This window comes from Xiphophorus hellerii, chromosome 3 (assembly GCF_003331165.1).
Source record: "Xiphophorus hellerii strain 12219 chromosome 3, Xiphophorus_hellerii-4.1, whole genome shotgun sequence".
In the NCBI taxonomy this organism is placed as follows: domain Eukaryota; kingdom Metazoa; phylum Chordata; class Actinopteri; order Cyprinodontiformes; family Poeciliidae; genus Xiphophorus; species Xiphophorus hellerii.
Genome location: NC_045674.1, coordinates 14,166,400 through 14,194,334, shown reverse-complemented (window position 1 = coordinate 14,194,334; position 27,935 = coordinate 14,166,400). Strand labels below are relative to the sequence as shown.

General features: G+C 38.7%; 2 protein-coding genes across 4 annotated transcripts; both read left to right on the top strand.

Annotated features, from left to right (window-relative positions):
- Positions 1 to 460: 460 nt before the first annotated feature.
- Positions 461 to 9,503, top strand: dbpb (D site albumin promoter binding protein b). 2 transcript variants are annotated; one of them, XM_032558983.1, is made up of 6 exons: positions 461 to 891; positions 1,001 to 1,084; positions 1,243 to 1,524; positions 2,031 to 2,480; positions 5,248 to 5,507; positions 7,462 to 7,677. In XM_032558983.1, exons 3-6 carry the CDS (start codon positions 1,335 to 1,337, stop codon positions 7,675 to 7,677), a joined length of 1,116 nt encoding a protein of 371 aa, XP_032414874.1. In that variant the 5' UTR covers positions 461 to 891; positions 1,001 to 1,084; positions 1,243 to 1,334. The 2 variants fall into 2 exon arrangements, with proteins under 2 accessions (XP_032414874.1, XP_032414875.1); XM_032558984.1 differs by having other exon boundaries at positions 462 to 1,084; positions 7,462 to 9,503.
- A 2,052-nt stretch (positions 9,504 to 11,555) lies between these two features.
- ntd5 (ntl-dependent gene 5) lies at positions 11,556 to 27,879 on the top strand. Of its 2 annotated transcripts, none has more exons than XM_032558543.1 (8): positions 11,556 to 11,688; positions 13,410 to 13,547; positions 14,551 to 14,742; positions 20,849 to 20,972; positions 21,405 to 21,481; positions 24,457 to 24,639; positions 24,740 to 24,937; positions 26,290 to 27,879. In XM_032558543.1, the coding sequence occupies exons 1-8, from the start codon at positions 11,619 to 11,621 to the stop codon at positions 26,370 to 26,372; spliced, it is 1,065 nt and encodes a 354-aa protein (XP_032414434.1). In that variant the 5' UTR covers positions 11,556 to 11,618; the 3' UTR covers positions 26,373 to 27,879. The 2 variants fall into 2 exon arrangements, with proteins under 2 accessions (XP_032414434.1, XP_032414433.1); XM_032558542.1 differs by having other exon boundaries at positions 11,562 to 11,688; positions 13,407 to 13,547.
- Positions 27,880 to 27,935: the final 56 nt, after the last annotated feature.

The window sequence follows — 27,935 nt, the reverse complement described above, 5'->3', positions numbered from 1 at the left end:
ACAGTGGGTAGAGTATCCAGAAATTTTCCTCAAGTAAGAATAGAGATACTTTATAAAAAATATTACTCGAGTCAAAGTAAAAAGTACAGTGTGGTAAAACTAATGGAGAAAGTAATGTTTTTCCCTAAAAAGTTACTCAAGTATAATGTAACTTACTACCCACCTCTGCTCTATGCCATAATTCAAGAATATAATTGACTATTAAGTGGTTAAGTACATTAGTACGAAAGGGTTTCTAAGAAATGGAAACCTTACAGGCAGAAATTGGCAGGAGCGATGAATTGACCCTGAGGCCAGTGGAAGTCTGTTTTGATTTTATGCCACAACGACCTGCCATACACAGCCTGTTCTCCTCGAGGTGCGCACGAGGGTAGGTGTGTCTCATAAATAAATGAGTGATCTAGCCAAATCCTCGGCTACGCCCCTCTCGCCTGTTCCGCGAGGCGTGACGTCACGTGAACTGCCCGTGTCGGTTCCAGCTGAGCGCGAGAGGCAGAGGACGATCGGACGTGGACGTCGCGCGGCCCGAACGCAGATCCCAGCCCGTGCGCCCGTGACTGCATTCACCGGATGAGGAAAAAAAAAAAACAAAACAGCAGAGACAGAAAGAGTGCCCTCCTCCTCCTCCTCCTCTTCCTCCTCCCCCCGCTGACGGACAGCAGAGCGCCACAGCAGAGAAGACAAGCAGCAACACAACTTGTCATCTGACCAACACGCAGCTATTCCTTTGACCACTGCTGCTTCTTGTTTGTTTTTCTACATGCACTCTTTTCCTACGAGGTTATTCTTACTGTAACGGCGGAAGGATTTTTGTTGTTGTTTGGTTTTTGTTTTGGGAAATTTGTTTTTTTTGAGTCCAGGACGAGAAATTCGGGATACCGCTTCGCAGTTGTGAGTTGTGACATTTTGTTTTGCCTCTGCTGTGCGGTTTTATTGCTCTTTTATAGACGGTATCAGCCTGACTGTCCCTCTCACTGCAACGTCTTGATCTACTCTACAGTTTAAAAACATCCAATAACAATGGAGTACTTTGAAGAGATTTTTTATACTAGGAAATAAGGATCTCTATCGCAACAACTGCAAGGTAAATAGTTTCACCTCATTAATAATGTCTTATAAGTATTTTTACACAGTGTAACTGTGATACAAAAGCTATTTTATTCATCATGAATTCATCTTAACACAAGTTTTCTCTCTCTGTGTGTCCATCACCTTTCACCCCTCCTGCATACAAACAAACAGCCCGCCAGTATATTTGTCCTATTGGAAGGTTCTCTGGTCAGATTGCCTCAGTACTTCAGGTGCAACCCCTCACCCCTTCCCTCCAGTCCAGGATGTCCAGGCAACTCACACAGCTTCCGACCCCTGACCTGCCAGCTGGTGCAAGCCCACAGTTTGGGAGTTGTACTCAGCCTGCGGGCTCCCTCACTGGGGGCCACGTCAACTCCATGGTCGGTTTAAAGTCCCTCCTGCAGCAACCCATGAAGGGAGACCACCGGCTGAAGAATCCTTGTGACTCAAAAGGTGAGGAACTTTGTCTGTCTTTGTGTTATGCTAGTTCCACCCATTTTTGTTGTAGTATCACCTTGAAGCAGTTGATTCACTCTCAAAGCTTCACACCCCAGTCTCATGTGCCAGCACACATGCCTGGGATGACTTCTCCATGACCCTCATCGGTATTCTCCTGGATTATAAACCCGGCTGCAGTTTAAAGTTAGGATCCAGATTACAATGGACTTGTTGAGATGTTTCACCTCAAGATGCTCTGCATAATACACACAAACACTGTCTTTGCAAAACAGAAGTACAGTCATTTTGAGATTTGTTCAGGGTCTTGTTTTCATGTTCTTGTAGCAAATTATACTGCAGTTCGACTACCATCTGGTCCATCTGGGAGTTTGTGTTTATGATTGTGTAACTGAGATTTGGAGAATAAGTGCATCCACCTGCCACTCTGAGTAGCTTTTGCATGCATTTGTAATCAAAATCTCTAAAACAAACTATTTTTTTTTGCTTTTCTTCTATGGTAGACAAAGACAGGCTGGACCTAGACGAGGATTCTTTGGGAGTGTGCTCCATGAGGAATGGCAATGGGATAGTCAGCAACAACAGCAGTAATGGCTGTGGAGGTGGCAGTGCTGGAGGAAATGGCGGATTCAACCAGTTCCTGGGACCTCTCATGTGGGATCGCACCCTGCCTGCAGACGGCGGGCTCTTTCAGCTCCAGTACATGGACTTGGAGGAGTTTCTGACCGAGAACGGAATGGGCAGCATGCACAACAACAACAGCTCCAGCTCGGCCCAGATCCCCTCACAGAGTTCCCAGTCGGCCGTGCCCAACCAGAGCTCCCAGTGCCTACCGCCCTCATCGCCGCCTGGGTCTTTGTCCTCGTCGCCCTCTTCCTCGTCTTCGCCGTCTCTCATTGGCCTGGAGGTGGCCCAGCCACAGAGTCAAGGAGGAGGAAGCGACTGTCTACATGGTGAGTTGGTGGTTGTTGGAAAAAAAGATAAAAGTTGTGATTTATCCTGACTTTGGTTGTTTGAGTTTGCAATTTTTTTTGTTTATTTCAATAGTTATTACAAAATATAACAATCAAATTTTATCTCCATATCACCCTTTTCTTGATGCCATTTTTCAGGTTTGTCTTCATAAAAATGGTTTGTGAAGACCATTCACAAATGGTCTTCACAAACCATTTATGATCTGCTATCTTTGTGATATGGACATATCTTCCATAGATACTATGGAAGATAGTTTCTATGGATACTAGATACTGTCTAGAAGATAGTATCTATGGATACTAGATACTATCTAGAAGATAGTATCTGTGGATACTAGATACTGTCTAGAAGATAGTATCTGTGGATACTAGATACTATCTTCCATAGTATTTATGCTATGGAATATATGGAAGTATCTTCCATAGCAGCAGCAATGGAAGATACTTCATCATAGCTTTTAATAGTTTACAAGCTTTGAAGGACAAAATGTCCCACTCTACTGATTTGATATTATTTAATGGTCTTTTAAATGCAGCCAAGGTTATATAGTGTCTGTTATTTGGTTCTTCTTTGAGTTTAAACACATACTAGTGACAAAGCATTTTCCTGTGGTCTGGGGTCACAGTGAAGGCATGAGATAGAGTCACATGGCCCTAAAGGCAAAATCTAATTTAAACATAAACTACAGGATTTAGGTGCTTAGTGAAAAGTTGGCTGAGTTTTTGGGGAAAGCTGTAAGACCACCAAGGGATAGTACACAAGAAAACTCTTTGGCTTTTTGATGAGTCAACTCCACAGCAGTGACGAGAGGCTTTGCTGTAGCTTGGAATGTGATCTATGTACAGCAGTGTACAGTGCGATCAGCAAGCTCCCTCTCTCAGCCAATAATTGATGTGCATCAGGGTCAAAACACTGCCGAGTGAGGGAAAGACACAGTGAGAGCAGTGTGCAGAGTGTTTGCAGTGGTGCGTCTTTAATCTCTCCCTGCTTCACACGCCACGGCCATGTGCACGCGTCGGTACACGTGAAGAGGATGGGAGTATTGCAGTGAGGGAACTAGAGGCAGGGCCAGGCCGAGACGGAGGAGGAGCCCCACAGAGAGGAGGGGGGAGGAACAGAGCAACAGGAAGAGTTTCCTTCCCTGTGCTGCTGGACTGTTTTTGCATTACGACGATTATTTACAAGTATAAAGTGTTATTAGAGAAGAATGTAGGGATTGTGTGGAAGATCATCAAACTGACTAGCTTTTAATTGCTTTATAAGTTAAAAAAAAGAGGCTTCTGTCCTTGCTGGAATGCTGTTGTACAAGTTCTGTAGAGTTTTTTCCATCACATCACCTCTAGATAAAAAATCCAGATATTGACTATCAGAACATGTGAGTAATAGAGCGCAAAAAAACCCCAGTTTGCACATCATCCAGTGTCAGAGCCGCCCAGAACTCTGGACATGCAGTTCAAGAAAACATCCAACCAGGTGGTTGGGCTAACTGGTTCCTGATGTTGGGCTGCTGCAGCATGGCACAAGCAGTCTAGCTCTCCTGCTGTAAAGTGATTGAAATCCTGTCGATTGGGCAATATGATCATTGTTTTACTGTGATCAAGGCGTTGGCATTTTTGAACACTGAGATTAGAAGTAAACAGTACACACCTTGTATAAAAATATGCCCTCATATCACCAGGACATTATACTGGCACAGTGAACAATAGATATGTGGTTTCACATGGTTAACAAGTAGTTATTCTACTCTTAAAAAAACATATTTTTGTACAGAGATATTTAAATCAACGTGTGTATTTGTGCACTCATTGGGGTAAAGTAATCAGTTGTGGACCTAAAGGTGGTTGGGGGTAGTGCATAGCCCTTTATTGGCCCCATCTAAAGAAAGAGATTTTAAGAAGGGAGGGGGAGTAGTAATATAACATTTCCATTTGTAAGTCTTTCTTTTGACATAAGTTTTATTGCACTATAACGGTTATTGCCTTGATAACTGATTTGATTATTTAACTCAGATCGATCAGGTTAATTTGTTGTTGTGGTTATAGTTTACACAGTGGAACAAATACACACAGTACGACTCTTGGTAGGCAATTTGTATAGTTGTTAAGTTTTATTTACAAAAGTTTGTCTTTAATCTCAAAAACAAATAAACATTTCTAAAATGATACTTTTTTTTATAAAACCCATTTCGTCTTATTTTAAAAGTTAGGAAGATGTATATTATGTTATATGATAGTTTTTTTTTATTCGTTGTTTGTAAATAATTCAGATTCTCTGAAAAACATACGCACCTTTTCATGAAGGCTGTCTGGAAAAACTTAACCTCTAAATCAGCTGCAGGCACAGAAATGTCTGCAAGTCTCTGGCACTGAGGAAAAACAGCTCTCTGCTGCCCTCTGGTGGCCATCATAACGATGTTCACATCTTTTAAATGTTTACCACTAGAAATATGATCTCAGTATCATTACTTGTTTTAACTACATTTGCTCAGATTGTGCCATTTTCCAAATTTCACCAATTTCAAAATTAAACTTTAACATAGCAAATGAAAAATATGCTGCAATTTTTTGATGGAACTAGCAGCTTTGAATCTAAATCTAAATTAAAGGAATGACAACACTATCACCATTTGGGGGAGATTCTCAAATTTAAATCTCTGGCCAATTTATTCACTTTCACTGCTATAGGATTATTGCTCATTAATTGACTTAATTAATCATACAATTTCATTTTCTCCTTTATTTCCAGGTGGTCAGTCGAGTATGAACGACTCCTGCGAATCGCCTTCTTCCTCCTCTTCCTCCTCCTGTCCTCCTTTGCTGACGCCCACGGGAAGCGGACCGGATGCGATTGGAATGTTTGAGATGGATCCGTCAGACATGACCATGTCCAGCACCTCTGGAGACCAAGACTTTGACCCCAGAAGGCATTCCTTCAGCGAGGAAGAGCTGAAACCACAGCCAATGATCAAAAAGGCACGCAAGATCCTAGTGCCTGATAACATGAAGGTGAGTCCAGTAAGAAAACTCAGATTCTGTTTTTTTTCTTCTTTATTGGGTGTTAGATTAGAGGCAAAATGAAAAAGGAGAACAGATTTCAATCATCTTTTGCAGAATTTTACTAATTGTTTGTTAAATGCACATGAAAATTAGCTTTCTGTTGTTATTGATGACATTTCAAGAGACCAAAATCTGCATTAGTCTGCACATTAGATCTTCGTTGGACAGACGCCCTCTGTTCAATTGACAAATGAGGAAATAACACTTTTAGCCGTGATTCACTTTTAAATGAATCACAAACTAACCTGTGATACAAATGAGTAACACAGTGCAGAAATAGCTGACCTTCATAACAGATTATTCAGAAAAAGGCACACAGAGATCTCTGCTCATATTTAACAAATAAGTCTGAAGTTCAGAAATGTTGCCTTTACAGAAAACTGCAAAAGTTTGTTTAGCTGACACAATCTGTTCTGTATATATTTTAGCTTTGAGAATATAATTATTCGGATAAATGTGGTGTAAATATTGTGGTATTTTATGGATAAAAGGTAAATTAGCGAAGCACCAAGAATCACTCAATTTCCAGAAACCCCCAAATCTTTTTCCAATTAGTAAACGTAAGTTCCTTTAGCGCCCTGACAACAAGACTCTTTAGTGTGAAAGATTTTACTACATTTACTATAGACTATTAGCTATTTTGTTACTTATATTAGTTATTTTGTTAGCTATTTTTAGTGTTAAAAAGGTGTAAGCACAGAGATGTAGGAAGTTGTATTTTTTACAGTGTTTCTGAGATTCATTCTGGCTGCGAGGCAGCAAGAGAGAGCAAGACCTCATCCAGACCTCCTTCTGGATGAGCTAAATATAGCTTAAAATGTAAAGTCTGCAATGATTTGTCAAAAACTGTTAAATCCTGCTATACAGAAACTGTTCTGACACACGGTGTGACGTTTCCTCTACTATAAATAATCAATAATGTTTACTGCATGAAGAATATTTTGAAAGTTTTTGCTGTAGCTTATTGTATTATAATTCTTACCGAACATTTGAAATTGGCCAAGATCGGTATAAACAGGTCAGAGCTTTACAAAGACTGGAGATCAGAAATCAGGCACAAGTGATGGTGCGACATATAATGTTCAACTGTGAATTAATAGCAAGATTTCTATTTCTTTGGGGATTTTACCAAGAGTTGGCTGCTGGGCATGAAATTAGTTTATTTGCTGTCAGTCCCATGTTTACCTTCTTTAACAGGAAAGACGTTTGGTTGCATATAAAGTTACACTACGTCACAGTGGTCATCAGCTTTGATGATGACCAATAAATACTATTTATATGGTTGCATTAGTAGGTTTTATTTTTACCATTGAATCAACTTTTGCAGAAACCTGATAACTCATTCATTTAAATTAGGCACGTGGCAACAAGGAAACATCTAAAAATTATTAACACTGAGCTGAACTGAGAGCTTTCAATGTTACGGTTCTTTGGTGACCTTCTGAATGAGCCATTGACTCCATCTCGAAGTTATTTTGATCGGCCAGCCACTCTTAGTGCATGTTTATACTGTGGATAGTGGCTATTGTTGTGGTTCAGTGGAGTCCTAAATTCTTAGAAATGGCTTTGTAGGCTTTTACAGTCCTTATGTCTTTTTGAGATCACTTAATTTTATTCCTATTTGATCAGGGTAGGTGAAATCAAACCAAAAAATTATTTTAATCATTGTTAATTCATGATTAACAAGGGATTTTAACATGATTCATGGGGTCAAATTGTTTTTACACAAGTTTAATTAATTAATTAAAGAAATACGTTTGACAAAACAAGCAAAAACAGAAGAACTCTGTAACATGTTTTTGCCTCACTATAGATCTTCAAGTTTTCATTTGTGTTTGTTGGTGAAAGCTCACTCACATACTAAAATCACTAAATGTCCCTTCTGTGTTTGCTCCCCTCCCAGGACGAGAAGTACTGGACCAGGAGGTACAAAAACAACGAGGCTGCGAAGCGTTCTCGGGACGCTCGCCGCCTGAAGGAGAACCAGATTTCGGTGCGAGCCGCCTACCTGGAGCGAGAGAACGCCGCCCTCCGACAGGAAGTGGCCGAGATGCGGAAAGAACTGGGCCGCTGCCGCAACATCCTTAGTAAATACGAGAACCGTCTGGGTGACCAGTGATGGAGGAAAAATCAAGAAGAGGAGACAAATTAAACTTAAGACTCCAAATTACCGGGATGGTTTGACGGACTTAATGAGTTGGAAATCATAAAAAGGACACTGACTATTAAAATGATGAATGTATAAGTCAAGGAAAAGGGTTGTGTACTGAAGCTCAGGTGTCTTGTTTTGTTGAGCTATTAAAAGTGATTGATGGAGAGAGAGAGTAATTTAACTGATTAAAAAAGATGTGACTTTTAAGGGTTTTGTTATTGGAGAATTGTATATTTTTATAATACTTAAGAAAAATTTAGAGGGAGAGCAAATGCAGAGAATAATTTTGTATATTTTCTACATGTTTTGGACACAGAGATGCAGAGAAGCCATGGTGAACATCATTTTCTTTTAGATGAGTCTGGAGTTGTCAGCCATTGATGCTTTAGTTACGATGCAGCAGCATGGTTGAGGACGTATGTAATAATTTGTAATATAGAGAGCAAAAATTATCTTAAAAATCGTATTGTTGAGCATTTTGTGGATTATTTCTCGAGCACTTCCTTTTTTTCCCTGTCACGTAAAGGTCACTGGGCATGCTCAGTATAGGCAGAATGACAGACACAAGGTGTATTCAGCACTTGTCTTGACCAGGTCTTGTGGGTTTTTTGTTTTTTTTTTCCTTTTCATCTTTTTAATAGACAATTTTACCCTGTCGACTGGTGCATATTTCTGAAATCCGTTTATATCTGGATCTGTTTTTTTTATTTTTATTTCTCTCAGCGCAGTGCTTTGTGATGTTATGGAGCCCTGGATAGTCCTGCTCCTCTGCATCCTCTTTGAATCCATATATCCATGCTTCTATTTCTGCTTGCTCCCACAGTTAAATGCTTCCCATTCAGTGTTGTAACATACTCTGAAACCAGCCCCCCACCAGTTAGGCACACACCGATACTTCACTGTATTAACTAATCACACTTTAGAAGGAGAAATATTTTGAATACGTATTTGGTGTATTTCAGGAGACGGGTCGTGTCCCCCCCCCCCCCGCCCCCCATTGAGTAGAATAGTGTAACATTTTCCCAGATTTCTGGGACAAATCAAAGCCAAGATTCCCCGTGTTTATCCACAGAGCTTGTTGCTATTTAGTGCTTTTTTCCCCAAAGCCACCTGTCTGCTTTCTACTGTATTTAACAACACCTACACAAGGGCATGGTACAGTGTTATTATGTTCCTGGGGGAGGGATGACTAGCGAAAGTGTGTGATTTTAATCCCTTTAATGACCATGATGGTAGTTACCATTACAGCTATTGTTATTGTTATAATTATGATGATTACCCTCTTATTGTTATTATTCTATATTACTGAATGTTTTTCTTTCTTTGGAGAGACATGATCTGTTGCATCTAGAAACATCTTTTTGAGTGTTCCTCAGAAATGCTCACCCTCGGACGTTCACTTCTGCTCTGGACTCCACCGCCACCACCTTCTCCTCCACCCCAGTGGGTTTCACAAACTCAACTCATGGGCCTGAACGTGACGTTCATGCAGACTTATTTTACCTTCGTCTTCTGTTTTCGAGCTGTGTAAGGACTATGCACACGACTGCAATGCTCCTCGGCGGTTCCTTAGAGCCTGCATCATCTCACTCAGTGATTGTTTGCTCTACCCAACAAGATCCGGTTTCCAATATCCTCACAGATGTGGTTGGTGAACCTTGTAGTGACTGCTGCATAAGTAGTGTTCATGGCGCCCAACCCCTCCTCCCTCTCCCCAGCCAGTTTGAGCTGGCTGGTTTTGGATGTAGTCGCAACTTCCCAAACAAAACAAAGCAAAAAAAAAAAACAAAAAACAAAAAAACACCAATAAAAGATTGTTCTCATCCACTGCTGCTCTGTTTTGACTGTTTCTTTACAAGTTTGTGTTTCACATTAACTCCATCTGGAAATAAAGTTGGGTTTCTAGAGGGGGAAAAGAGTCGGTCAAAGTTCGGAGTAATAGCCAGACTGTGATTTGTCTTGGGATGCTCCAGGGCTGTTCTGATATTTTGATCTTCTTGTTTGTTCACATTGCACACATTCCTAAGCCTGTCAGCTGTCTCACAAACTCTGTCCTTGTCCCTTTGGATATCTGTGGAAATATTTAACACCATCATTAGAGATGCCTTGCAAAAGTATTAATCTCCCTGGAACCTTTGCTTATTTTGACACTTAAAACAGCAAAACTGAATGTATCTTAGTGGGATTTTGTGTGATAGACCAACACCAAGGAGCACATATCTGTGAAGTGGAAGGAAAACATCAACTGGTTTGTATAATCAGCTTTCTTTGCAGTTACAGCAGCAAGTCTTTTGGGGATGTCGCTCTGCACATATAGAGAGTGAAATATCTGACTGTCTTTGTAAAATAGCTTAAGCTCAAGTGCACTGCAAAAACACAAAATCTTATCAAGTATTTTTGGGCTAGTTTCCAGGGCAAAATCTTAGTATACTAGAAATAAAACAAAACTAAATTATAAGTAACTTTTCAGCTAAATTAAATCAATAATATGTGAATGTTTATTTAAAAAGTATTAGTTCCACTGGCAGATTTATTTCACTTAAATAACATTTTTATAAGTTAAATAATCTGCAGGTAAAGGCAGATCAATATTAGCCAAATATTAACTTAAAGCAAGCTCCTATATCGTGCTGAAAAGTTACTTGCGAGCATAATGCTGCCACCACCATGTATCCCTGTGGGAGGATGAATTCAATATTTTATGATATGTTATTTTTTCCCATGCATGTTGCCCAAAATGTTATATTTCAGTCTGATTAGAATGATGCATATTCGTCTACAAGTTTGCTGTATCCCCTATGACTTGTGGCCAGAGGTGAGTTGTAAGTAGTTGCATTTATTTGAGTAACGTTAAAATAATAATAATAATAATTAATAATAATAATAATAATAATAATAATAAAAACAAACAAACAAACAAACAAAAAAAGACTTTTAGGAGGAGTTTTACGTCACCATACTTTTTGTTTTCACCTGAGTGATGTTATTATGAAGGTGTGTACATAAGACATAAGACTGACATAAAAATGACATAACGCCTATCATGAACATGAAGGAGTCTTCATGAATGTTTACAACTGTTGACATGAAGTTTCGTTCGGTAAATAATGACACTTTTAATGCAAAGTTGACTCTTTTGCTTGGTTCTTAATGTAGGTTCTAATGTAAGTTTGACCAAAAAAAAAGTGCTAAATAATGCACTTTTAATGGAAATCTGCATTAAAAGTGTCATTATTTATTGAAAGACACTTCATGATGACAGTAGACATTCAGGAAGACTCCCTCATCTTCATGACAGGTGTTATGTCATGTTTATGTCACGTAATGTCAGTCTTAAGCACACCCCTTCAAATAAAGTGTTACCAAAAAGGGATTTGAAATAAGAAATTCTGATTGAATTTGGTATTTTGTTATTTTAAAAACTTTTGTTCTTTATAATACCAGAATTCGAACATTACTTCATATTTTTTTCTATCTGATGACATCGTTTAAAAAATATTAAATCAGATGTTGTGATCAATTGCTTAGTATACTTTACACCAAATACTTTTTTACTCCAAGATATATACAATTTCCCAAAGCAGTTAACCTGCTGTATATAGTTGAAAGTGTCAGATCAGATATATCATAGTTGTGTTGTCAAAATAAAAACTTGTTTACAGGTCTATTCATAAGCTTGTCAGTCTGTGCTGTCTTAACAGAAATGGGTGAAAGGTCCTTCAGAGAGGAATTTTCCTCATTTCTCTTCGTCTTCAACACAAAACAGATGTGAGCTCCCGGGTTCTGTGAAACCACCCCCCACCCACTCCCTGCATTGTTCCACCCTTTGTGTTCCCCCCCACCTACTTCTTTAAAAAAGCTGCATCTGTGTTTGTCCCTCACTCATATCATCCTGAGGTCTGGCTCTGATGATGGACTCTGCACTGCTGCTGTTTCTCCTCTGGGCTCTGATTGGAACGGCTTCCCCTCAGGCTTCAGGTAAGGCACATCTTCAGAGAAAATCACAGTTTACTAAATGAGGTATAATAAAAACATATATCGGCACATCTTATTGTGTCAATAAAACACATTACATTTGAATATAAGCACCAAACTCCTGGAGTTTGCACTAAACACTCTTTTGCAAAACGTCCTAAAACTAGCATTTTGATCAGGTGATTGCAGATTTTTAAAAGTCTTCTATTTATTAGACCCAATATTTCATGTTATAGACTACAAATAATATCTACATATTTTTTCTGTGTTAATGTTTGTGCATAAATGCAGCTGTGTATGAATTTTTTTCCCTCACTTTCTAGTATTTTTGAAAAGTTTGGGTCCTGGCATGACCCTCTCTTCTTGTTCTGAAACATTTTTAAAGTTGTACGAAACTGATGCTAAACATGCGCAGCTGTCAGTGGAAGATGTGCAGAGAAGGTGGTTGTGGCTGCACACAGCGCTTTTGCAAAAGTATTTTTACTCATTGATTTATTCCACATGTTGCCACTTTGAAACTATTTTATTGGGGTTTTGTGTGACAGAGTAACACATTGTGGTCTGTAAATTAGGAGGAAAGTGGTACATGGCTTTCAATATTTTCTACAAATAAAATCTCAAAAGCATGGCGTGCATTTGTATCTAGCTGAGTTGCTGCTGTGTATCTGCGACTCTTAGATCAGACATAGTAACTGTGCGCATCAATTTTCAAGCCTATCCACTGATGTCCAGTTGGATTTAGATCTGGACTTTGACTGGGCCGCTCTAGCCCATGATTAGATCTAAACCTTTTCATTGTAGCTCTCTGTGTTGGTATGCTGTTATTTGTTGTCTCTACGTTTAGATTCCAATATTACTTTGTTTTTAGCTCTATCCATCTTTCAATAAACTCAGAGAAGCTTCTTTGCCTCTGCTGAAGAAAAGCATCTCCAGAGCATGATGCTGCCAAAAACATGTTCACAATAGCAAACTTCTTGCCTTCAATAATGCCTTTTTTTGGCTTTGTCTTCTTCTATAAGAGACAGATTGTTGAACACAATTGTTGTGTCTACAGATCTTCAGGGCTCCTGTAGCTCCTCTGTGGTTGCTATGGGCCTTTTGGCTGCTTTTCTGACAAATGCCGTCTTTGCACAGTCTTTTTTTTTTTTGTCCAGACAGCCATGTCTTTGTAGGTTTGCAGTTGTGCCAAACTGTCTCTACTTTGATGGATTAAAACTGTGATCTGTGAGATGCTGTTTGTTCACTAATGTTATACTCTCTCTGGCGTTCATTGCAGCTGCATTTATACTGAGATTAAATTACACACAGGTTGATTCTATTTACTAATTAGGTAACTTCTGACGCTTGCTCTGACTTTTTCTCTTTGTTTTGTCACCTAAGAGCCATTTCAACTAAATAGGAATTTGTGGTTGTACCTTGTGAAAATGTGGAAAAGTTCAATAAATATGAACACTATTTTAAGGAATAGACTGTTAAAATAAAGTGCAGTTATAAAGATAGAGATTTTCAGATGAAACATGATTAGATAAGAAGGAAGACCGAAAGCTGAACAGAAGGGATTAAACAAAACCCACCATGGAAATACTCATTTACTCAGCCACCCACGCAAATGTTTCCCCCCTCCAAAAAGAAGACAAAAGCAGAGCTGGCAAACAGGATCTCTCAAGATGTGAACAATCGTATGATTGATCGGTGGTGTGTGATGAGTGTTGGTGTCACAACAGGGTCGTGTGTGGAGAGACTTCAGGGAGGAGAGAGGAAAACGAGAGCCTGTCCTCGGACCTGCAAATCTGACGCAGAATGCGGCAGCAAGCGCCAATGCCTGTGCGACGGCGAGTGTGGTCTGAGTTGTGTGGCTCCAGGTAACTGGATTCATTACGATTCACTGTGAAAAGCTTCATGCGCATGTGTATCTGCATCTGCAGGGGCGGCTCTTGCTTGAAAGGAGACCTGGGCAGGCTCTTTCCGCTGCAGCCCCCGAAATCAGAAATAAACAAAGTTCTGAAAAAAAAAAAAACAAATCTGTGAAAAATCTTCTCACTGTCAGGTTATGCGTTTTTTAAAGCAATTATCAATATTGTGAGCTTAGAGCCCCACATTTTTATCCAAATGATCTTATCTGGACAGACACATTTCTTCCACACACCCGACTGTTTTTAAAGCAATATTAACTTGATAGAATCAGACAAGATTGTTTTTTCTTTGTTGCAATATGTAAAAAACAAGAAGTTTTTTGTGGTTTTATTCTCTCATGAAGAAAATATTTAATCAAAGTTCTGTTCTAAGTCTGTCCACTCTATGTTTTGTGGTTTTTATGTGTTTGTCCAACCTCACCTCTCCCCCTTTTTAATCATAGTTAATCAAAAACATTTTTTATAAATATATATATATATATATATATATATATATATATATATATATATATATATATATATATATATATATATATATATATATACATATAGTGCTTCCAATCTGATACTAAAAACCTCATCAGCTTTTCTGTTGAGGCAGCGCCTTGGGTGGTGAGCCCAATTGCACATAATAAAATCTGCCTCTGTGTATTTTAGCCAACACACAATCTTTTTCTTTTTTTTCTGGAGAATTAAATAAAACCCAACAATCCCAACACCTCAGAAAGCAGAACACAAGCTTTTATTATGTATATGTGTCATAAAGTAGGGCATTGTAATTGCAAGCAATTTAGTTATACAACCTCATTAGTTCTCTTTTAAAGTGATTCAGCTGTAACTGTTTTCTTTGGTTAACATCCAACACTTCCTAAGAATTGTTTTGTTCCCGACCCTCTTGGTTTCTGCCCTCTCTCCTCCCCTCCTCGATCTTCTCCCTCTCCCCTCACCCCAGGTCGTACTTGTCCCTGGCCTCTTCACTCAAGTGAAAACTTGGTGTTTCGTCTCGTGTCTGCCACTCCTTCCTTCTCCGCCCTGCTAGAGGTCCACTGCAAGCCGGGCCTTACGTTGCCTGATGGCTTGGATGTCACGGTTCGTCGGTGTCAGGGTGACCGACAGTGGAGTGGGGATGAGCCCATCTGCGCAGGTGGGTTTACTGTTCATTTTTTATATGTCCAGAAATGTACAGAAAAGGTTTGTTTGTCTTCTTTAGTTCTGATACTTTAAAAATCGAGTTTGTGGCTGTTTTACGGCCAAGGAATGAGCATTGGAGTTTGTGTGTTGACACCAGATGGGGAGAAAAAGAGAGAGGCAGATAAACATGACTGAAACCCCCCTGTGAATGTGTCAACTTAAACGTGTTGCACAACTGTGACCTATTCTCCCCATCACCATGTCAACCAGAGCGTTCAGAGACCCAAGATTTTGCTGCTGAACTGTTAAAGCAGCCCAGTCTCTATCAAGCTATCAATGGTCTTAATGAAAACTTAATACAGGAAAAGCTTTTTCTGAATGAATCTTATTCAGTTTCAGTCAATACCAATATTTTTTAGTCAAGCATTTCACTCTTTTTAATCTACAGCTTTGTTCTGAAATCATCCTTCCCTCAGACTAAAGAAAAAATAGCAGAAAATCAAACTATTTGTATTTTTTCTTAAGGAAGGTAGAGTGAAAACCCCATAAATATTATTCCTTGACATCTCTAAAGTCTGTGGTTCAATTCATGATACTAAAATACTAATGCATCTTTTCTCTCTGTTCACTTCCTGCCTGAAAGCTGTAAATACAGGCCTCCAAGCATCATTTCAAATGCAATTTCTTTGGTTAGAAATATACCAGGCAGACCTCACTGGAACCCAGGATGAATCTGTGACACCCCTGACCTTTTTTCTTTAATGTTTTGTGAACCCAACAGGTTGTTTTTTTTTTCTTCTCCATTTTCTTTTTCTGAACCAACAGCTATCAGTAGATGTTCTTTTTTTGTTTTTTTGAGCAAACACAGCAACACATAACATCTCTGGTCTGTGATCATAAAGGGATGCAATTCTCATTTCAACCTAAAACACAGAAGATGAAGTAAATAGATTATCTAGATATTTATTTATTTATTTTACTTCTTAAAGATATTTTAAATAACAGTGACCTTGAGTGGATTAATGTGTGTCGAGCTGATTCATTTAAAAAAATGTGTCAGCTAAAGTTGAAATATTTGAAATAACTGATTATTCTGCACTGACTAAACACAGATTCCTGAGCGATCCTAGTTGCACAATAGAGACAAATCTTAATATGAATTATTATTATTATTATTTTTTTTTACTTTGGTATCTGAAGCATCTGTTGGAACTTTTTAATAGTGATTAGGTTTGGATTGTGCACTTTTAAAGGGGACAACATAATTTTAAGCACAAATTTCAGGCAGACCACATTGGAAGGGAGAATAAATCTTACTTTTTATGACAATCAAAACCTTTTTTTTTTTTTTTTTCACAAATCTAACAATGCAAAAGTCAATTCTCTGATACCCACAATGCACCAATGCAACCCTTTGCCTTAAATCAACATAGCTCTGTAAAAAAAAACCCAAAACATTGCACACTTTTGCTCTGGTATGTTTCCTGAGTTTGTCCTTTATGTGCATGTGAATTCAATGCGTTTGTTTCTGCGGCCACGCAAAGGAACAAATGAACAAAAATCTGCGAGTAAACACGAAAGAAGTCTCAAATTTAGCATCGTCCACAAAATGACAAGCAATTGTGCTAAAAACCTGCTTCACAAGTACAAATTGATCGAGAAATGTCAAAATGTTTTACAGAGGGAGTTGCTAATATGTGCGAATTGCTCTTACGCTTTACGGGTGGGATGTTACACAACAGACACAAAAATATACTCTTGCAGTTCTAGATATTTGTGGACTGTCGCTCTTTTTTTTCCCATCTGATGAGCTGCAGTTGCAAATGGACACAAATTCAGAAAATATAAGAGTCCAACAAAATGTCAAAATGTTTTTCAGTCAAACCGGCTTTTCACAAACTGGACAGGTCAGAAAATACCCTGGGGTTGTGAGCTGCTCTGTGGTGGACAAAATATAAAACATTTTGCTTTGTTGCTTAAACATGTTGAGAATAAGAGAGTCAATCAAAATAATGCGACGACTACAGCACCAAAGTAAAATATATCTGACTTTCAACGACTTGTTAGTTTGACAGCGTACATTTTGTGTTTAACTCAACCGCTGTTTGTGAACCATTAGTGCCTTTAAACACATGAAGAGAATTGCACATACATTGCATCAAATTAAATTAATAGTTAAGTGAACAGTCACACACGAGCAACTTGAGCATCAAACAGATTCAATTTCAGAGGTCTTTCATTTTTGATTACTTATAAACTGTTTACTCTCTAAATATAGAAAGCAATTATTCTGGCTTCAAATAAATTAGTCTTTTATTGCAGCAGGACAATTCCACACTTGAAGTGTTTCAAGTCCATTTATTCTTTGTGGAGACAAAACTGAGTAACTCAAACATTTTGTCGTTAAAACTTGAGTTTGTGTTGAGTTTTAGTTTCCCCCACAAGCGTTAGACCTTCTGTTTATACCAACCAGGTTGTTTGGAGCCTTTTCCCCCCCACAACATCAGCAGTGGGAGTTTGCTAAGCTCTTCAGTGCCTTCACTGGAACCACATGTTTTGATCAACACACATTAAAGTTGAGGTTTTCAACATCATGACAACTGTCAGGCATAGTGGTGGATCTGTCAGGCTGTGGGCCAGATTGTCTTTTAAAGAACCATGGGAAGAAACATCTTTCAATTGAAATCTTGTGAGTTTGAGTATAGCTTTCTGCTACCAAATGGGCAAGGCACTTAACCACAGGTTTCTTTCCCAGAGACGAGAGTTGAAACTGAAGCACTCGACGGATTGGAGTGAAAGCAGTGAGGATGAGAGACTCAAGTATGAAAGCCATTTGAGTTTAGTCTTACAACTAGAATGTTATGACTTTACATTCACAATTTAGTCACCTGTAGGCATTTCAGTTTCACTGGTTTTGTTAAAGTAACGTTAGCTACTAAAATTATAGACTGAAAGATTTAGATGTATTTGATTTAACCAAGAAGTTCGTTTCTGATTGCAAATGTAATAGATAGCTCCTAAAAGCTAAGACAAAGCAGGAACATTTTTCATTTTTGAGGATTAGAATCTGTTTTTCATTCCCCTTTTGACATAAAAGTTAAATAAAAATGAAGAAGGAATATCTTCAGTGGTATTCCAGACATTTCAGTTTATTGGAGTTGTACTGGAGTCAAGAAGACTCGATCTCATTGGCTATTTCTGGAAGAATCCAGATCTGCACAATAGATTGAATACACATTACTGATGCTTGCAACATCTAATATTTCGATCAATTTCATGTTGCATTTACCCCCTCTATCCCAATAGCATATTTGACCGGTGTTGTTTCTGCACTGAACAAGCGATTTCAAATAATTTTTAAATATATTTTTCAGTATGAGATCATGCTGTTACAATAAAACATAATTTATTTTAAAATGTAAAATAAATCTGGATATTTACAACTGGGTGATAACTGCTGGAAGATACTGTATTTTATTTAATGTAAAATAGATTTTTTTGTGTAGTCATGTTTCTTAAAATATAGCAGGATGCACAAATCTAAAAAGGCTCATGAATAAGTAGAACCTCTAGTAATTTATCAGTACTTATCTTGAATTTTCCCTGACTATCTTTGGTCAACCTGTCACTGTTGTCAGTTTTTACCATCTGAGACAGACCGCATTAGCCACGCACCTCCAGCTTTACTGAACGTGCTCTCCGAGGAAAGTCCTCATCCGAGCTGCTTTCTGTCTTAAAATGTGTATTTCATCTCTTGGAAGACGTGAAATCAGGATAAAATCGTCGGCTCGCTCTCTGCTGCAGAGAGACGGGCAGAAGGTAGGTGGGTTCTGAACGTGTGAGAGCGTTTGCGTTGTGTGTTGGTGTGAGTGAGTTGATCCGTGTCTGTTGTGAGGCGGTGGGCAGCGGGTCCCTGTCAGAGTGTGTGCCTTGTGCACTGTTTGCGTGTGTGTGTGTTTACCAGGAAGGTATTTTTCCGGATAGATTAGATGTGTTAGAGGGGTGGGCTGCAGATGTGTCACACTGTTTGTCTGCATGTGTGTCTGGATGTGTGTGGGCGACAGATCACAGACGGGAGAGTCAGAAAGCTCTCTTGCTCATGCTGCTTCAGGCCTTTCTCTTCTCTGTCCGTTCCTCCTCTCCTCTCATCTCTTTCTGGACTCATCCTTCTGCATCTGAGGCCTCCGATAAGGTCTCTCTCCACAATAGGAGCCAAGGACAGGCGTGCAGCTTCAGGGTGTTTAGTTTGCATAGCGTGGATATACCAAGGTACATGTTTGCACGAGTGAAACCCCATAACCAGATCCGTTTTAGTCAGAATGATGCATTTTCTTCGCCGTGTTTCATTCAAATGTGCTGTATTGTAGTTTTTAAGGAGATGAATCTGATATACCTGTTTCTCTGCAGTTTGGTGCCAGAGACTGTGAGTGGGGGCGGCAGCAGTACGAGGCAGGAGAGGGGCGGTATGAGAAAACAGAACTTGGCATTCGGCTCTCATCTGACTCCAAAAAAAAAAAAAGAGAAAGAAAAATCTCCCTCTCCCATAGGTGCCTTTACATTCTTGTCTCAGTGTTTCTCCATTTCAGAGGCAGAGATCGTCCTCAGGCGAGAGCAGTCTCTGCCTTTCAAAGCTGCGTTCCTGTTCAAAACTGCTCCGGTCACTCCAGCCTCTCTCTGCAAAGCACCACTCTTGATATTTTTACTTGCACAAGCGTGAGGCTCTCAGCTGCGGGAACGATCAGAGCCAGGAGTTATACAACCTGAAAGCTTGGAGAGGTTTGAGGCGGTGGTTCACCTGCATGTCGAACTTTGGTTTATTACCTAAGACAGGTTATTTCTACTGAAATAGAATGAGACGTTGGGTGAAACGCCTCTGTTGGGTCGCAGGAGGTCTGGGTTAAACAAAACAGGTTCCAGGATATATTGGGTTTACATTGGAATACAGTTTAGTAATACTACAGGGTTGTAGAGATGTGTACATTCACATGTTTTCTTTAAGTAAAAGGAACAAAGTTGCAATAAAACTCAGCACCCAATAAAGTTACAGAATTAATGCAGGGTAAAGACTCTGGCAGGTTTTGTGGTTCTGCAGTGCTTTGGCAGAGACACATTTTGTGACATAACAACCATAAACCCCAATACATTTTATAGGGGAGGCTTTCTGATGGTCCATCTTTCACAACAATTACAACTGTTTTGTCTGTTAGGCTGTGTTTCTACTACTATTGCACATCCATAGGCTGATGCTTTTGCTCTATTTACTTTGCAAAATACTAGAAGTTCATCAGTAAGACAGGATCGACAGTATTTACATTGATTAATTGTCAATTCTCTGCTGCCCTCCACCATTCAAAATGGAGGAAATCATCGAGCCTGGCACAAGTCGCTCAACCAACTCAAAACACCGGAGTGCCAACTGTCCTTTGATTGCTGATTAGATGCACTTACGCCCCCTTTCTAACGCCATCCTGGGCAAACGCCCGTATGAGCCATGTGTAAAAAGAAAACTGTTTGTTCGTGCTACTTTACAGGATAATTTTCTCATGTACATTTCTGCAACTAACAATTATTTTTAACTGATTATTCAACCGATTAGTCTGACAATTAATCAAGCAGTCGTATAAAAAATTACATTCTGCCTTTTTTAATATACAATGTTAGAAATTCATTAAAAGATGCAAATATTTTATTGCCTAAATTGCAGTAATGTGGCATTACTACTTTACTTTGCCACTTGGGGACTTTTGGGAAGAACGTATTAACAGACAAAAGTTTTTTATCTTAAATGAAAAATGTATATATTTTTTGTACAGTTTTGCTTTAATTAATGCTCTGAATGACTTGTCCTGTTAGCAAATGGTTGTTTTTGAGTCTCTGTTCTCCAGTTAACAATTAATCGATTACTAGGTTAGTTGACGATTAGTTCAATAATCTGATTAATCATTTCAGCTGTAGAATTCATTATTTGAAGACCAGTGGCGAGCCTGTTTCTTTGCACATGAATGAAGTGAATAATGTCCTAAATTTGCTCAGATTTGATCACAAATGATGTAATTGTAAATATTTCCTATCACTCTTTCACCTTCTTTGATGCCTCCCACTTTTTCCTTGAACCACAGAGGCTCAGTCACCTGGACACACTCCTCCTCCAACCTGCCCTTTGCCAGAGGAGGTGATCAACACCTTCAGCATCCACGGCGACGCCTCTGTGGGGACTTCAATCCGCTACAGCTGCCTGTCTGGGTGAGCGAGTGTGGCTCTGAGTTACACAGAAAGGAGCGGAGGAAGTGATAGATGGAGTGTGAAGGAAAGAAAAGAGAGGGAGGGGGCAAGGCTGGTGTGATGAGCGATGAATGGCAGGGAATTCATTTTGATCTCCCAGCTGATCATGCCTCCATTGAGCTAACTAGGTCATTACAGTCAAATCTTGTATCGACTTCCCTTTTACACACTGAGTCATCTCACAGGAAAGGATGAGCCAGAGTGGATGTGTCAGCCAGAGCTGCTGCACTCATGCTCACACACACACTTTAAACGAGACGCACAAGCAAAGGATGCATTCACACTGTTTTTTAAATATCATTTTTGTGCTTCATGAAGCTCCTTAGTTGGCATTACTGCATGTGTCATCCTGCCATCTGCTTCCTTCACTTTTCCCCTTTTCCCACCCTGCAGGGCAGATGTAGTGGGGAGCAGGGAAAATTTCTGTCAGGACAACCAGACCTGGATGCATCCTCACCCGGTCTGTAAAAGTAAGTGTGCAGACTGACCACAGTGTGCGTGAGTGTGTGTGTGTTACATCCACTTCACTCTCAGCAGGACTTTACACACTTCTGAAGGTTAGTGAATAATGTGTGAGTGAGTGAGAGACTGAAAATAGGTGTTAGTTTGGAAACTGCTTTTTTTTTTTTTTACACTATCAGCGTGGTGTAAAATAAAAATGACACACTCACACACCCATCCTTGTTCTTCTATGCAAACTGAGGACTTTGGATTGACTTCCATTAATTTTAGTAGCTGCATTAATAACCAAGAGATTTTCCATAAAAGTAATTCACACCTTACCTCTAAATCTAAACCTGTAGAGCAGAGTAGAAATGTAAAAAAAAAAAAAAAAAAAAAAAAAAGTCGCAAATGGCCTCCCTTTGTAGGTAAACATTGTGAAAGTGGTCCTTTATGTATATTATATACAAGTAAACACACATATCATACCTCTAAACTTAACCTCTGACCTTAAACAAGAGGGTCCATTGAATTAGGACTGGGCTGTTGTCCCCAAAAGGCTCATCAGTCTTCAGAAAGTTAGTAAATATACCAGAAATGGTCCTGAATAAAATAGCTGAACAATTACACACGAGCACACGCCAACCCTTCAAGCGCCAAGCTTTGCTTCAAAGTCCTCTCCTGCCCTCTAGTGGTCAAATCTCGAACTGTCTGGGTTGACCGACAGGATGGGAAAAATCATCCATGTAGCTCCATGCTGAAAGACAAACTGGATCCTTCCTGCAAGGCAACGGTGCTACGAACTGTAACACTGTGCAGCTCTACAGAGACTTGAATTAGTTTCGCTATAAAATCAACTTGGTAACAGACAGCTTGTCAGTCCAGTAAAGATGTCCATAAATGCAAAAATGCAGCATCATTATCTGTTGTAAAAGCACAAAACGTTTTTTTTAATCGAACAACTTATCTTTCAAGCCATTCCTCATTTCCCACTCAGAAAACATTCTTTAAAAAAGCAGTATATAAATTTTTTACATATAGAATATACAAAATTTCCAATTATTTAACTGCCTCTATGAAATTGCCTTGAAGACATCAAGTAAGCAGAGGTTATTTTATTCATTCCTCACAGAACCTCATGCAACACCCTTATTAATTTTGGTTGCCTTGAGTCATTCATCAAACGCTCTGTTACAAATTTGTGAGTCATTATGCACTCAGATGTTAAATTTAATAAACGCAGCAGCTCAGTTTACAAAAAAAAAGGGTCTTCTAGTTCAAGCAAATAACAAAATATAAGCCAGGTTTGTTGAGGCATGACTGAGAGAATAATACAGGCCTTTATCTGCAGTTTATGCGGGTGTCAGTCAAGTATCCCTTTCAGCTTCTTCAGAATACTGCTGGTACACACCAACATGAGTACATCTCACCTCTTCATTGACTCCCTTTGTGTCAAGTAGTTTATTTTAATGTGCTAATATTAGCCTTTAAATGACTAAATGATCTCGCTTCTCTCTGCTTTACTCCAACTTTCCTTTCCTTTGAGGTTCAAGCAGCTGCTTTTAGACCAAAAACTTGGCAGAAACTGAGAGGAGATGCTTTTTTCTGTTGTGGCTCCCAAACTTTGAAACACGTTGTCTTTAAAAATTAGTGTGAAAATAAAACATGCTGTTTTTAGTTTCTCTATTCTGTTTAATCAAGTATTTTAATATGGCCTCCTTCAGAATAACATGATATAAATTGAGGTAGTTTGGCATTTTGTCAACTCCATCAGAGTTTTTAACTGACAGCGTGACTCTTGTTGACAAATCTCACTTAAATGTGCAGCTAATTCATTTTAATGTATTTTACATAAATGGCATTACTTCACATGTATCAAGTATTTCTTTTTACTCACTAGTGTCACCACCTTCAGTTCTGCGTCAACTCCGTCAGGTGGACTTTATGTTGTTTTTTGTTTTAAATAATATTTCTTTTGTTTCTTGAGAAGCATTTGTCTGTAAAACTGAGTAAAAATATCACTAATTGGGTCATTAAAAAATAGTTTTATATTTATTTTTGTCAGATGGTGATGACAAAGTTCTGGGTCAGGTCCATTAAAAATGTAATTTTCAAAAAGATGTTGCGACTAGGAGCTTTGCATCTTCACATTTCCAAAACATTATTTGTCATATTTGTATACATAAGCTTGAGGAATTATTAAAATAATTTGGGGAAAATTTAAACCCATTTTGTCCCACTTCTCAAGAATCACTGGTTTGTTTTTTGTGGGCATGTCACAGTAATAATTTTTTCTGTTTCAGTAATTATTGCGGTAGACAATATTATTGTTGTTTTTAGACCATTTCCGAGCATTATGTTGATAATGGGATGATAATGCTGTTCTCTCAAAGATGAATACACAATAATTTACTAAAGAACACTTAACACTGGAACTGGAAGATATTTTAAATATCCAAATTAAAACACAACAACCAAAATCAATAAATAAAACGGAAATAAACGCACACAACTGACATCATAAACCATACCATTATGTTTATGTACACAAAATTGTCCTTCAAAAAATATTAATCATTAGACTGGAAATTATTGAGCTCATTTCAATTTATCATATGATTCATTGATTAATTGTTTATTGTTGTAGGATTGGCTTTATATCTTGGTTTTTGTCTTAAATGTATACAGCAGTTTCCGCAAACCTCCTGTTTTTAAAAAAATAATTAGATTTGGATTTTTGGATTTCAATTCAAATTCAAAAATACTTTCAATATTGTTGTAATTGATATTCATTCAAAATTCTTCGGAGGTGAATATTTGTCATGCATTGGGGCTCGACTTCCTTTAAGTTGTTTGTTACATAATATTTTGTATTAAATTTTTCCCAACATTTTCTCATCATAAATTATTATATGTTTAATTTTGCATGATTTTTTTTCCCATTCAGTACTTTTCTATTGCAAAGTTAATACTTTAACAACAATAAAACCACTCTGCCTTGTAGAATTGTTCTGCCAACCTCCGAAGGAAGTGCATCAGGGCTACGTGGTTGCAGTCCAGAAGACTGAGTATGAGGTCGCCTTTGACATCCACTATCTATGCAAGAAGAACTACCGGCTGGATGGACCCCAGAAGATCACCTGTCTGTCAAACGGCAGCTGGAGCGCGTCTCCACCACACTGCCGAGGTGAGGAGCGGATCGGTGTGTCTGGGTTCAGGGAAACCTGGAATTTCTGAGAATAAACATGTAAATGTCTTCGTGACGCTTTCATATTTTCGTAACGCAGCTCGCTGTGTCATCCCTGCTGAGCGGAGTCGAGTTGTGATTGGTGGAGTGAAGCGTTGGCCGTTTGATGTCACGGACGCCATGGTTCCCCACGGGGAAAACGTGACATTCTACTGCAAACATCCCAAGAAGCAGTGCAGCTTCACCGCAGCCCAGGCCTGCTTTGACGGGAAGCTGCAGACACCAGAGTGCTACCTTGGTAAACCCAAACAGGCTGTTCCAGTTATTTGCACGAGAACATCACAACCTTTACTACGTCAGAGATTGCTTTATTTCTTATTTTAAACAACAGATCAACACTTCTCGAACTATTCCAAAGTAGTTCCTAATTATTCTGCTGCTGGAAGGTGAACTTCTGCCTCTTCAGCCTTTTACAGACTCTGTTTTTAGCTCACATTGAAGAGAAGCATCTCCACAGCTTGATGCTGCCACCACCATGCTTAGCCACTGGTCTAGCATGTGGAGATGATGCATTCAAGATAATGTACACTTTTCATTTTTACCCAAACACGTAACTTTTTGCTTAAATGTTTACTTTGGTCTCCTAGGTCCAGAGCTCCTTCTTCCACATGTTTGCTGTGTTCCTTACATGAGTTTGTTTAGTTTATATGACTTTCATAAGGGCTGCATCAGAGGAAAATACAGATAAAACACATACAATGACTAAAGGAGACTGTGAGTTTTCATGAAAGGTTCCTCTTGGAAATTAGCTTTCCTCTGATCGGCACTCATACTTGGATTATTCTCAAAATCCATCACCCAGTGGCTGGTAACTAATCATTTATGTATAGATCAGTGACTATACTGAGTGTTAGGGTCAATTGGAGCAGAAAATAAAGAATGGATGTTCTTTTTTTGGTGGATTATTTTTTCTTTTAAATTACCAATTAAAGGTTAAAAGTCAAAGAGTCATTCAGAGAATAAAGCTGCAATGTTGATAGAAAAAAATTGTCTTTCCTGGTTAAAATCAAAGTATTGGGAATAAAGTGGAAATAAAATCTTGAAGAGATGGCAGAAACTGCTGAGTTCTTCTCAAGCAGGTTTGATGCTTCACAGGATGTTCATATGCAGAAAGAGAAATCATTTCTTAGTTATTAGATCTTATTCTACAGTATAAAGTTTCATACTCAGTTACACACGGCCTGGCCGCCACAGGTCTTTACACCAGTTTCACTTCAACTTTACTGCTTGAGTAGCTTGTTTTGCTTTTTTCCCATCATGTTGTCTTAGATCTGAAACGGGTGAGCAAAAAAAAAAACAAAAACAAACTTCCTTCTCATTTCTTTTTGTGACTGTAATACTCTGTCAGCCATGTGCTTTTGACTTTCCTTCTTTTTAATCTACATGTGTGATTTCATGTTTGCATCAACCTGCCGTGGACTGCAGATGGAAATTAGCTTTACTACCCTTCTTGTCTGGCCTGTCAGTTTAGTAATATGGATGTTTTTTTTTTACTGCTCTGTGTTGGTCCGTCACATAAAACTGGTTAATGTTTAAAAGTGTTTGAATATTGTTGCCAGCCGCTTATATCTCTCTTCTTTTATCTTTCAGAGCCTACATGGTTGCAGTACAAACTCTTCCCACATCGGCTGGTGTCAGAAATTGAAACATGTGCGCCCGGTGACGTGGAGTGATTACCCAAGATCTCAACCCGCTAAGAGATGCATCCGTTTAAGAACTCCTCTTGAACACTCAGCACAGCTTCATGTACTTTAATTATGGTCACCTAGATATTCTTTGTTCAACATCTGTTAGTTTTCTTGCACACTAATCAAAAGGCATTGTTATTACATTCAAACATTACAAGTTATATTCAAATCCTGCTGCAGCTTGAGTTGCTCCATACAGTAGAGACTGTAATCATGATATATGCAGTGGCGGTTCTTGGTTGAACAGCACCCAGGGCGAGTCGCTACCCTGCTTCATCTGCCACAAATGCCCTCAGATCTTTTCTATGATTTCAACAGTTTCAATCTGTTTTAAAGAATGTTTGCAGTGTGGAACGATCCACACCAGACTTGATCAGGATGTTTGCTCTTGAACTGGAGATGACCAAGCGCAGTACAAATTATTTACAAAACTCAAATTGCAAATCAAATCCAAAGATTTGCATAGTCAGTACAGTCAGATGTTGTTACCGTACAGAATGTAGTTACTGAGAACTCTGGAAATTCAGTCTGGAAAAATTGGGGGATATTGACATGAAAAATGTGGTGGAATTGCATGTTTAAGGTATAAAACCAAAGGTTCACTGTGAAAATATGGATCTGCAGGGATGGGGATTTGTGAATGGTAACTAGATGAGCAGATAGATAAATCAATTGACCGATGCATTTAGAGATCTTGTTTCATACCTGGAATATATTTAAATCAAATTGCAGACTAGAGGGTTGTGATACCCCATATTTTGGTATTGATCCGATACCAAATAAACAAGGGGCCAGTATTACCAATGCCAATATTGATCAAAATATTTTTTATTATGCAAGTTTAATATATCAGACCTCTAACATTTAGGTGTTTTTGTGGTTTTTTTCCCTTTCAAATATATTGTTAAAACCTTAGAATTTTTGAAAAGTTTATAAATGTCTACAAAATACATAAGAAACATATTAACAAGATCAACAGAAACAACATAACAAAACTAATTTGTGTGCGCTGTTTCCTAAAACAGAGTGTAAAAAGTGCAATCAAAACAAAGTCTTTTTGAGGCAGATTTGAGAAAAAACTAAATGGGATTTCATTAGGCAATCTGAAACTAAAATATCAATCTTACACACTAGCATTGATCTGATACTGACTTAGTATTGACATTATCATTAATTTGGATTGTTCTGCCTGACTCTATTGCAGACTGTTAAAGGTCGGTGTGAACAGGATTGCTTCTGGTATAACTTTTTCTCCTTGTGCCGCCCCTGAGACTGTGCTGTCCTGGTAAAAGAGCCATATTGTCCACATCAAAAACCGCCACTGGATGCATGTATAGTTCATTAGTAGATTATATATTATCCATGAACTGACTCTGTGATATGTTTCACTGTGAGATCTTTTTTTTCTGCTCAGTCTGAGACATCAAGCCTGCGGGGCTTGTGAGTTTTATATTTTTGATGTTTAAAATAAAGGAAAACGACGTGAAAACGATCCGCTCTCTGGCTCTTTAATGCCACATGATGAAACCCTCCTGTGCTGCAGGTTCA

Coding starts and splice junctions, on each gene's coding strand:
- dbpb (XM_032558984.1), top strand. CDS start 1,335: ATGTCCAGGCAACTCACACAGCTTCCGACCCCTGACCTGCCAGCTGGT. Junction 1,525..2,030: donor GAATCCTTGTGACTCAAAAG/GTGAGGAACTTT, acceptor CTTCTATGGTAG/ACAAAGACAGGCTGGACCTA. Junction 5,508..7,461: donor TAGTGCCTGATAACATGAAG/GTGAGTCCAGTA, acceptor CTCCCCTCCCAG/GACGAGAAGTACTGGACCAG.
- ntd5 (XM_032558542.1), top strand. CDS start 11,619: ATGATGGACTCTGCACTGCTGCTGTTTCTCCTCTGGGCTCTGATTGGA. Junction 14,743..20,848: donor GGATGAGCCCATCTGCGCAG/GTGGGTTTACTG, acceptor CTTGAACCACAG/AGGCTCAGTCACCTGGACAC. Junction 20,973..21,404: donor CGCTACAGCTGCCTGTCTGG/GTGAGCGAGTGT, acceptor CCCACCCTGCAG/GGCAGATGTAGTGGGGAGCA.